Source organism: Sprattus sprattus, assembly GCF_963457725.1.
Source record: "Sprattus sprattus genome assembly, chromosome: 9".
Taxonomy (NCBI): Eukaryota; Metazoa; Chordata; class Actinopteri; order Clupeiformes; family Clupeidae; genus Sprattus; species Sprattus sprattus.
Genome location: NC_137928.1, coordinates 20658627 through 20671021, shown reverse-complemented (window position 1 = coordinate 20671021; position 12395 = coordinate 20658627). Strand labels below are relative to the sequence as shown.

General features: G+C 46.2%; 1 protein-coding gene across 3 annotated transcripts in view; it reads right to left on the bottom strand.

Moving 5' to 3' along the window:
• igsf11 (immunoglobulin superfamily member 11) overlaps positions 1-12395 on the bottom strand; it is a 58381-nt gene that overhangs the window by 13489 nt on the left and 32497 nt on the right. Inside the window, exon 1 of one of the 3 annotated variants that reach the window (XM_080844653.1) lies at positions 7880-7912. The exons of the other annotated variants lie outside the window; for them this stretch is intronic. Within the exon in view, the coding sequence (XP_080700779.1) occupies positions 7880-7910 (31 nt within the window). The 5' untranslated portion in view covers positions 7911-7912. Of the gene's footprint in view, positions 1-7879; positions 7913-12395 lie in introns of those variants that run through there. 3 annotated transcript variants of the gene reach the window in all.

Genomic DNA, 12395 nt, shown 5'->3' with positions numbered 1-12395 from the left:
TTCGTGCCAAACTCAGGTGGCACAGCTCTGCCAGCTGCTCCCTGGTACCCTGCAAACATACACACACTTCCTGTTTCCTGAAATGGCTTCCCTCCACAGACCTACAGCATGAAAGGTGTGTTTAAAAAAAAATTATGAAGGTAACCAGAACACGATCTGTCCTGTCCAATCAGAGCTTGTGTTGTTCACTGCTGTTGTTTTCATTGCAGTTTGCTGTTTACATCCCCCTCTGGGTACACTACGCTTTACATTACCAGTGTGTTATGTGTTTTATTACATACCGTTAACGTCAGTATTAATAAAGCATAAGAAATGTCTATTGCAGAACTTTGTGTATTTTTGCACTTTGCATGCACTGAATAATACACTATGCTTGGCATCACGGACCCCTGTGCAAACAAAATTGAATGCCTGAGTTAACATGGCAAGTCCATTAACTTAAACATAAAGAAACATTAAGCGATATAAGTGTTGTGATTTATGTCAAATGAGATGTTGTGATTCATGTCAGTTTCAGTCAAGGGATAGTTTATACATGCCATGACAGCTATTGACTTGACAAAATTTGCACATGACATATTTCAGTAAGCTCTGGGAAACATGGTATCAATATTTGTATATGTTTTACTTTGTTCATGTACTAGTATAGCTGGATGTGGAGCATTTGTGAACTTTGCTTTGAATTCTCCCTCTTTCCCAAGTCTTTGCTGATATGTATCAGGCATATTTCTGAAACCCCTTCAATCTGTGAACACATCCAAGTTCACTTACAGTACATCTGATGCATCAGAGCTATGTGTGACTATGTGTAAAATTCCTGCAATTCCCAAAACCGACTGTGTCACCCCCTCCCTCATTAAACATGGCACCATCTTCCTCTTGCATAACACCACAACAGAGATGAATGCAAAATGGATGCCCCTTCTTGCCCTGTGCCTTTCTCGCAGTGAACTTCGAGTGAGCCTGAAAAGTTCATAGCTACGGTGGGTAAAGTGTGCGATGGGAGACCGCAAGACAAAAAGGAAGTCATGAATATTTTAAGCATAAACAAAGAAAGCCATGAACACCAATCACCCACACAAACACACACACACCACCACACTCTGTGTCATAGCAAAATTGACAACATCACACAGCAACCAGAGAACAGATCATGGCAGTTATGTCCGCTGGCTTCCGGAACATTCACCCAGCCACGCCTCCAAGGGGGGGGGAGGGCCCCGCCTGGCTGTCACAGTCCCCTCGCTGTCCCCTGCCCTGGCCACAGTTTGGGGGTCTCTGCCGTGTCAACCCCTCTCCCCCTGATTCATGTGACCTGCATAAATGAGCAGCCTCCATCCATCAAGCCAGGGTGCTCATGGCTTGATGGACGCCCTGAATTTTCGGATGTATCATTTCACCTAAACGGAAATACACTCTGTGCTGCAGGTCTGCTACCCCAATCTGGGGTGATCCCCATATCCCTTTCCCAAATCCAGGCACTGCTCTTTAGATAAACAGGCTACTTTAAAAGTCTCATTATCTAACCACATAAAAGAGCACTAAAAGTCCTACTTAGAATGATTTGATGAGATGTTAAGGCTTTTTAGAACCCCTTTGAAGCTATCAGCTTAAGAATGGCCAACTTTTCGAAGAAGGTTGTTTTTAACCATCAACGAGAGTTTTACACAGACACTTAAAGGCATTTTAAACCAGCAAACCTTATTTTTCTATGGGTCAGTATTGGTATCAAACCACTAAAAAAACCTTGGTTGCATAACCTGACTCCCGAGAGCCTGGATGTCTCGAAAGAGTCTCGAGTCTCGTCCCGGCTAATCTGTAATCACCTACAAACCTGCTCTCAGGTAGTGAGACACCAGTGAGTGACACACTAGCCCACACACCTACATAGTGCTTCACCCAGCACTGGCCGTCCTCGTGGCACTTCAGACAAAGTGCTTTCTGTTGTTGTTGTTGCTGCTTTTGTTGCTGCTATCCCCAATTCCTGTCCCTGCTCTTAAGAAAGAGACCTCTGCCGGAGATGAATAATTTAAGCTGGCAGTTCATACGGGACCTCTTCCGTGCAGATGTCATGGGATTTTGTGCGAATTGAAGAGGAGAAGTACAGTACTTGAGATGGAGGTGGCATGGAGAGAGGGGGCCCCCCTCATTGTGGAATAGGGCAGCGTGGTACTTGAGATGAGGGGAGGGGCACAAGTTGACCAAATAGCTCAAGCACTTCTAACCCCTCTCTCCTAAAGTATGCCCCACCAGTGGGCAAGGGGCGTTTTTCAGTGGGCAGTGAGCGTGACCCGGAGTGGGATAACTAATGCACTGATCAGTGAGTGAGCAGAAAGTTAAAGTAGGCCACGGCCCTCCTGCACGGGATTAACCCCACTGCACTGGAAGACGGCTAAAGCCTCCGACAGATGGCCCCACGCAGGCAGCGCTGCCGCCGCCAAACTCCCCGCTTCTTCAGCTACGCCGCAACATTTTTACGGCCACCGCTGATGTATATTTCACTTAAGTCAAGCAAGTTTCACCGTACCATTTTCACCAGGGTGTGTGGAGGGCACTGTCCTTATTGCCACAGGGTAACGGGTTTTGGTTTTTGTGAGGGGAGGCAGGGTGTGGAGCTCCTCTCTCCCGACATGGTGCAGCAATGCTGCTACGGCTCTTCTTCCAGACTGGGCTTCACAATCTGCCTTGATAATACTCAGGTATTGAGCTTTGCGTGAAGCTCTCATGGGGCTTACCTCCATTCAATTACTCCCCTGCTTCAGTGATGGGAACTCGCTTTGAAGTGCTTAGAGGGAGCGTCACAAAACATTGCACACTTCAGTCTATTTGACTGTATGATGCCATGATGCCATGAGCTAGCACATTGGAATGACGTCATTGGAATACAGATTAATGGATAGATTTAACTACACAGTTTGAAGTGTATATTATTCTTATTTATTTTCTACCATGTGGTCTTCATAGCTTGTCAACTTCATACGAATTCCACAGTTAATGTCTCAACCTCTCCTCTAAGGATTTCTGTGCACTTTATGTGAACAATAAATAAAGTTTTTGTTTTTGGTAATGTAACTGTTGTTGTTGTTGTTGTTGTTGTTGTTATGAAAACAGTAAAAAAGTACTTGCTCAAAGTAAGTGTGATTTTTACAAACTGATCCAAAGTCTCAAATAAGCAGCCATGGCCAGGCTGCTGTTTACAGAAACAGAAGCCTTGGACAGCATCCCATTCTTTAACCACTGGCCCTCTTCCCCGGAAAAACACTTCCTGTGGTTCTACTGGGTGGCGATGGGGATTTCTAATTGGGCGTTGGGGCTAATTTATAAACTGCCAGCTTGATAAGTCTCCTCTGCGCCCCCCTCCCTTTCCCACCTCCTGCAGGTGAAGCTTTTCTACGCCTGACACCCCCCGTACCGCCTGAGGCTGAGGGGTAGGGGGTTGGGGAGGGTCCTCCTGCCAGGACATCGCAAGGCGAAAATATCTCTATCCGCCAGGACACCCGACGCTACTCCACTCCACCTGAAAATAAACGATCTCTTGGCAGCATCCGCACAGTTGGCTGCCCAGCAACCCTCCAGGGCATAGCCTTTATATTGGTTGCAAATAATCCTCTCTTCTTCTACTCTCTCTCTTTCTTTTTGCTTTGGCTAGGCCTCCGTATCGACAGGATATAAATAGGCCCTTGGCCCCCGGAGGCCTCCTACAGCCTCGGCAGGTGAGGGGCCTCTTTGGCGCAGCCTCTGATGGGGGAGCAGGTGAGGCTGCCTCCCCCCTGCTGATGCCCCCTCACAGAGCGGAGTCTCGGTCATAGCACAGACCAATCTGCTAATAGGTAACTAAACCTCACTCTCAAAGCATACGGATGGAAATACTTTGGGGAGTAAAATAACTACTTACTTTCTTAACTTAACTAATACTACACTACATTAACATTACACTAGATAAACATATCTTCCTTAGACAGGCACTGGACTTGGGTATTGTAAATGTCCGTGTGTATGTATCTGTGTGTGTGTTCGTGTGTGACTGACTTGCAACTGAGCAGTTAAGGCTTAATAAAAATCATGCACTGGCTGTCCTGTCTACTCAGAGAGAATGAGCGAGAGAGAGAGAAAGAAAGAAAGAACAAGAGAGAGGGGGATGGACATCATGGACTCCCATGATTCTCAGTTCCTACGGCATCTAAGAGGTCTTTAGGGCTTCCATCTGCCTCTGATGATGAGAGTGCAAAAGTCAAACCAATCCACCCCGAAAAAATAAAAAAAATAAAACAAGTTCAACTTTCAAGAGATGCTCAGATGGATTGAGAATTGAGGTGAAGCCACTGCTAAAATGGTTGCGTTTCAGTGCCCCGGGAAATAAATAACACTCATTCACAGCTACGAAATGCTCGTTCTAAACGTAAGGCCTTAATGACAAGCTCTTGCTGATGAGCTAAAGATTTTCATGTAAAAACAGTGAGATTGATCTCATCAATCATCCTCTCATCCATCTCATCCAGAGACGGCTAGGAACTATTAGGCTTGATGTCATCCATCAATGTCATTCCAGTGTTGCCTTAGAGTCCTAGCTGTTCCTGCGCCAAGAAGCTCCCACCACCCCTCAGACCCAATAGCCCAATACATTATCATTGTAATTATTTACACCACATTGTGTCCCGTGCGTAATAAACACCACACAAATCCAGCTCAGTTCCGAGGCAGTCATTAGTACGTACAGTCAAGTATGCATAAAATCTATATTTCATGATTTCAAGGCAGAGCCCAGGGGGAGATCCGGCTGGTGTATCAATCTACATTTGAGAATAACTGACAGAGTGTTCATCAGGCCGCTTTAATGACCCCCCTGACTGCCGTTTGTGTAGAGATAAAGAATTATTATGTAATTAATGCAGATGCTTATTACTCCAGTACTGTGGAGTTGAGTGTTGCCGCCCTAATGACCAGGGGAGGTGTTTTGCTTCTGAGGCCCTTGTTACTCACAAGGTCTTCAGGCCAAGTGCTGGCTCAGCAGCCAGCAGTGGTGAGGCTTGATCTCCCCGCATTCATATCTGGGGTCATATTAACATTTCTATTTCATTCGGCAGAATGCTGACTTCTCAGACGGCCCCGGTACCCTTTGGCTCCTGGTCGTCCAGTGTTCAGCACAACTAAGGTCTCCAAAGAGTCAAAATGGAGACGCAGCTCAGCTTTTAAGGTTACCCCAAGGTTACCAAGGTTACCGCTGCTCATATATATACAGAAATACAATTTATTTCTGTAACCTCTTGGGATACTAGATGAAAACCTGTGTCGGATCACAAACAATGTCTTTTTTAGAACAGAAAGTAAAACACTTAGTGTAGTACAGCGCCCTTCTTTTTTTGTGTGCCATGCGGCTGGTTCATTCTTGCGCTTGAGTTCTCCAGTTCCATTTGGCGAACATAACACAACATCACTGAGCAATAGCTTCCGTGGCAACAGGCGTGTGTCAGACCACCGAGCCTCGTGTCAGAGCTCCCCGGCCCCTGCGCCTGTGGCTGGGGCCATATGTCCCTGATGCATCCAGCACTACCCATGACAAGAGGGCCGGGACGCCTACCTGAGGCACAAGGCTTTTTGAAGGACCATCCGCTTGTTTTTTAGTCCTTTATTTATTAGCTGCCGGAGGAAATAAACTACTACAGGGACCCTTTCCAGCCAGCTGGGATAAACCAAAGCCATCCTTGAGATCATCTGAAATATCAAAGAGGCCGCTGCTGCTGGGCGCAACAAAACAATTTTGCTGCGGTCCAGGAGGGCAGTGGGAGACAGCAATGCCTATCGATTTTTATTGCGGCTCTTTAAAATGACACAAGAACGTGTTGACATTCACTCTTTCAGATGTTAGCCGCGCTTCCCCACTCCCCTCCCCTCATCCCTACACTTCATCCTCGTCCTGATGATTCTGTCATTGAGGCAGATCGATGGCGGCCAGAGTCGCTCAGCATGGCGGATAAAAGCCTGACTGCTCTGCCGACAATCCATGATGAATCTGATGGCTTCAGAGACACGGCAAAAGAGACTGAGACCTCAGAGAGAAGGAGAGAGAGAGATTGGAGTGGAGGTGCAAAGGCTATTTTCCAAAGCACCAAAGTGCATTAAAAAGGGAGGTCTGTCAAATGCAGTTCCTCAGGGTGCTATAGAGTGAGGAGCGTAAGCCTCACCAGATATTGATTGTCTCTGCTCACGTAATCCGTTCTGTCATTTAATTTATGTCCCCCTTATCCGTCTTTGGTTTGGTTTGTCTTTTGAAAATCCCCCCCTCCCTCCACAATTGTGGATGTCAAGAATATAAAAAATAAGAGTGATGCTGATAATAAGGATACCCTGCCCCCCCCCCCCCCCCCCCCCCCCCCCTCCCCCTCAGACACTCGCTACTATCTACCAAACTAATCCTGCTGGATTACTAGACGGAGATCTCCAGCACCACCTAAGAGGACTAACGCTGTCAAAAAGCCTCGGAGCAGAACCCCACTGGCCGCCGGTGGAGTGAATTCCATTACAGAAGCGTGTGAGCCTGCACCGAGTCTGCAGACGGCTTTAATCCCATCCCTGAAAGCAAATCAATATGGGACATGCCACTACCTGTCCCAACGTAATTAACTGGGTTACGTGAAATCTAGACGTTAAAGCATTTAATCCCCGAGATGGAATCAGGCGGAAAGGCCCTAGTTGAAAGACGGTGGATATGCTATGGGAAGTACAGTATATGGAGGACAACATACTACAATGGGATTATGTGTACGTATGCCATAACGATCGTTTCCTTTTTAAATGACATCAGTGACATGATCCAGTACAACACATATTTGTATGGACAGTGAAGAAAATTACGTCCTTTCACGATTCGTTTATTGAGCATATTCTTACACTATTGCAAATAAAAGTAATCCTTCATACTAAGCTTCATACTCAAACCCTTCATTATCTGGTTAGAACCCAAGCAAGGGCAACTCTTGTTCAGAGAAAGTCTTTCAGACTGCTGAGTCATCATCCACTGCTGACAACCTCACCTCATGACACGTACTGGAGAAACGGATCCAGTCGCAGATAGGGTGGATTATTATTTACACGCGGCCTCTGGCCTACCACCAGATAACTGGTGCTGCTGGGCCTTCAGTACTGTTGTCCCCACCACCCTACATCCAACGCCACCACCCACCCACCCACACTCCTCCCCTCCCCTAGCACCAGTACGCCCAGTAGCGCCATCCTGCTCTTGTTTATGTGTGAGTCCTTTTGTCTGGCACCATCCACTTCCCCTCCGCTCTGTCCTGGATAATCAGTTACGCTATTCACACTGATCTCGCTCGCTTTGGCCCAGGCGGAGAATGAGCACATTCAGATCTTAATTGCTACAGCTACACACACACACACACACACACACACACACACACACACACACACACACACACACACACACACACACACACACACACACACACACACACCCCTCCCCCACACACACACACACACACTCACACACATCTCTCTCTAATTCAACATTCTATTTCAGTGATGGAAGCAAGGCACAGAAGCGCAAGCGCTTTGGAAAAATTAAAAATACATACAGCGAACTTGGATCTGCCAGCTATGCTCCGTCATACTGTGAAGTACACTCCATATTGTATGGCGGCCTAAAATGAGCTAAACTAAGGAAAATAACAATTCACGAAAAGCACATTCTGTGTCAGTCTCTACAAAGAGTACTGTGAGATGTTCTGCATGTCTGGAACAAGTTGTAAACTACACTAATGAATTTGTTCACATTCAAATATCCTCCAGTCAACAAAGCTTGTTGTCTTTTTTGTTCGTTTTTTGAAAAAAAATAAAAAAAATCAACTATGAACCAAAGGCTTACAGTAAAAAAACGACCAAGTCTTTGCCCTCATGTCTTTGATCTGTGATGCACACTGCATCAGAAGGCCTTGGAGATGACTGAGTCGGCCAGGAGTTCATCATGACCCCTGCAGCCTGACCTGAGATCAGTGGGAGAGGCGCCTGAGGAGGTGGTGAGTGACAGGTGTGAGAGGGCCAACATGCCAAACACTCATAAGCAAAACAGAAATGCTGATTTAAGCAGGATGAAGAAAGTGAGAGACAAGAATAAGACCTGAGAGCAGCAGAGTGAGAGAAGGAGAGAGGAAAGGGGGCATCTAAGAGAAAGAGGGAGAGAGAGAGACAGAGAGAAAGAGAGAGAAGACCATGAAAGAATATTTGGTAGAGAAAGCGCAACAGAGCTTAGGAGACAGAGGGGGAGAAAGACAGACAGAGAGGTGAAGGAAAAAGAAGAAGAGGTCTTAATAAGAAGGAGTCGGAAGGATGAGGAGGAGAGTGTCTGTGAGTGTGTGTGTGCGTGTGTGTGTGTGTGTGTGTGTGTGTGTGGGGGGGGGGGGGTTGGTAAGATGAAGGGAAAAGTTAGTGAGCGCCTCCAGGGTGGGGGTAAGGTGAGGTTTACAGTAGGATTGGGAGGGGGGGGGGGGGGGGGGGGTGCACACTGCCTGGGGGAGTGGTGGGAACTACAGTACAGCACACACCTCTGCAGCACGCCGTGGAGCGAGCCAGCAAAACAGCTCTGATACGCAGCCAGGTGTCATTTGAAAAGGGCCAGAAACTCACCACAACCAACGCAACCTCAGATGTGCAGCGTTTGAAGTGCAGCGCGGTACAGTGCAGCCCACCGCTTACACAAGTCATTCAAATGCAAATTAATTCCGAACTATCACAGCAGCTATACACCCCGGGAAAAGCAGGACTTGATGGAATAACCTAAAGCAACTATCTGTTATTGATCTTTCCCTTTCTATATCCAGTAGCTGGGACAGGTTCGCTTTTATTTTCTTCTCTTGTGGGGTGTGCTGGTTGCTGTGGCCCTACCCAAAAATATCGCTGTCACTCTGCGGATGCGAGACAGCGCGGGCGGATACGTGGTGGCGTGGCATGGCAAACGCACTGCTAAATAAATCAGTGATTGCTTCCTTTGTTCGGAGCTGCGGTATTTATTGAATATTCATGTTGGTAAATACATTCATGCAATAGCCTCTCATGGGATGTGACTGCACAGAAGGAAAAAATAAATAAATAAACAGAAAGACAAGCACATAAACAAATGGTGAAACGGTCTGAAAGCGAGCGTGGTGAAATACAACGCTTCAAACTTTTGACACAAATAGAAATGCCTCTCTCCTCTCTCCCTTACATAGAACTAAACCCTTTTGCAGTGCCATATCCCAGGCCCTTGCTGTGTAAACATTGTGTAATGCTTTTCAGATGCTTTGTCATGCTAACAGTACAAGGTTAGCATGACAGGTGCTGGTCGTGTCTGTGTGTGCGGATGCTCTAAGCTTATGCTACAACCGGCGCACACCTAAATGATTTTGGAGGATTTCGAGAGATGTGTTCATATCCAGATGTCAGTGAGAAAGACTCACCGCTGAGGAAAATAGGGGCATGTGTGCGACATTGATTCCCTAATCTCTTACGCTGTGCGAGTGCCATTAGAATATGTGTGCAATTGGTCATTCCATTTATCTGATGGGCGGTGCCAGTTTGGGGTAGTAAGGCTGCAATTTCAGTGCCCTTAACACAAATTTGGGAGTTTGCTGTGCCTGCGTTGCTGTGTAGGTGTTTGTGTGTGACAGAGAGCGAAAGCAAGAAAGAGAGTCACTGATAAAGAGAGAGAGAGAGAGAGAGAGAGAGAGAGAGGCACAGAAAGAGAGAGAGAGGCACAGAGACAGGGAGAGAGAGAGAGACAAAGAGGAGGGGATGAAGTGTATGAGCAGGCATAATTGTGTGAATGCACACTTTTGTGTGCGTTTGTGTGTGAGTGTACATATGAGTGTGTGTGTGAGTGCTCGCTCGCTCGCTTCTGCATGCGTGAGTTCAAGTGTTTGTGTACGTGTGCACCCCTTAGCATGGGATTCCACACCATTGATGGCAACTTAGCCACATGATTAATGTGACTCTAAGCAGCTTAGCTTTTCCCCCCATCTGGCTCCAGTGTTTACTCGGCATCACTCACCAGGGCCCAGCCCTACGGCCACCCCAGCAGAGGAGGAGGAGGAGGAGGGGAGGAGGAGGTAGGTGGGTCTGCGCGAAAAGATAATCCACAATAATCTGGTTTTACCGACTATTAAGGCCCCGGGCCTGGTTACGTAATCTCACCGTCTTTGGAAAACGTCGTTTTTTCTTTCTTTCACTTTTTCTTCTTGTTTTGTGTGTGCGTGTTGCGGCAGAAAAGAAAAGAAGAGGGATACACTCAGCGAAGAGCGCAGAGCTGATGTGACGTATTTCGCCTGAAATGCGGACAAGGGTGGGAGGGTTGGTTGTGTCCTGAGTGCCGCCACCGTGCCAACACTTTGTTTAGGGCTGTCATGGATTATGGTGCGGTTTGAGACCACAACCCATATGGCATTTCTTCTTTTCAATTATGCAGAGTGAACTAAACCAATTTTTTTTTTTTTTTGGTGAAATGAAGTCAAGCCTTATTTCCATGAAGTTCCAAAATCCAAACCAAACCAGCAAAACAAACAAACATTGAAGTGGAAGCCAGAGTGCCAAGGGCCCTAATGTACGACTAATACCCAAAATGTAATGATACTTTCAGGCTGGCTTGCTGAAGAATTTGTCTGACATACACACTAAACCCATTAACCACTGCGGTGAATACTTTCAAGCCACAGATCCTGTTTAGTCGTTTAGAGGAGAGAGCCATCCGCTACAACATCGTCTCCTCGGGCACGCGGATTCAAGGACATCAAGGACACGTAACTAAAGAGGTCGATGTAAAATAAGTGTTAATAGCACAAAGCGTTTCAGCATTCCTTTCTAACAGTGGAACACAGTGAGGGGGTCCTTGCTGTGTTGCTGTTGTATTACCACTGTTCACTTCGCTGAACACCGGTACACAACACAGTGACTAAAATGTTTTCCCTGCGATCTACACAACCTAATTATTTACAGAACAATAATGTATTCTGTCTTCTGTCTTGTGGATTTCAGGCAAAACAAAAGAAAACTGATGTGTATGTCACATTTTAACAGCCTGTATCTGTCTCCCAGTGACCTGCAGTTCCACTCGTCATGCTAAAAAACAAAACAAGCAAACGAATGATGACGGACACGTCTTATTCACGGTTCTGTTTAGAGCTCTCCACAGATAACGACATTGCAAACACTGGATCCATTGTAGCATCGAGAAGATGACCGATTTACACCATTGTCCTTCCCTTGCAATGGTAAGGACATGCTGGCAGCGGGCCACTTATTATTGCGAGCTAATTGTTTGGACAAGGCTTTGTCATTTACTCTGGGATCATGCAGATTCGTCTCCGTCTCTCTTTCTCTCGCCAGTGAGCTCACTGAACGGGAGAGGCCGGGCTGCCGGAGAGCATACTGCAGGAGAGGAGAAGATGGACTCCTGCGGGGATTCTGTCATCAAGACATTTGCAGGGGAAGGTTTTTCAGGAGTGAGCTGAAAAGCACGAAATAAATTCCAGTCACATGCGAGGATACCGTTTCCAAATCCTTGTGCTCCTCTGTGTGTCACCACTCGCCATGGCCATTAAAACAGATTCCTATTAAATATCACAACCTTTGAATGACATTGATTTTCTCGTGGCCATCTTCGACACGGCTAACTCCAATCTAAGAAACGGAGAAAATAGGGCACTAAATGCATCAAGAAAATGGTTCATGCAGATACGATACATTGGACAAACAGTGTGCACCAAGTCTTGTGGTGGAGGGAGAAATCTACATATTCAGTGATACTTGTGAGCTAACTTGAAAACCATGGCCAGGGGCAAAGCCAAACTGTTTTGCATGGTTTATATCAAGCTGGGTGGCGAGCGCACATCATAAAATACTGCAGAGAAGAATGTTAAAAAAGTGAGAGAAGCCTTTACGAGAACCTCTCTCTAGAGTTCCCTTCCCTATTCACAGCAGTCTGAGAAAAATTCTGCTTAGATGGACAAGAAAAAGTTAGTCATCTTGTATGATTTAATAAAAATGGGTTTTTGCCTTGGGCATGCTTGAACAAGTTTAGAATATCAATTACCATAATCTGATTCTTCTGTATTAGAGCCCTCAAAAGAAAAAACGGGAAATTAGTTGAGATTCCCTCTAGTTCCCATTACAGCTTATTAGAAAGCTAAAAGAGCTGTGAAGCTCTCGGAATCTTTAATGTTAAAAGGCTACAAGCTGCAGGATCTCTATTTCAGGCCAAATATTGTACTGAAGATGTCAGATGACTTGGTTGATGAACTTGTGTGAATTCATGGTTTTTGAAACTCGTGACCAAAGATGGCCTGCACTGTTTCCATTAAACTGCTACTTATCTGAGAAAAGATGTGATGTTTGCCTAGAGCTGATCGTGC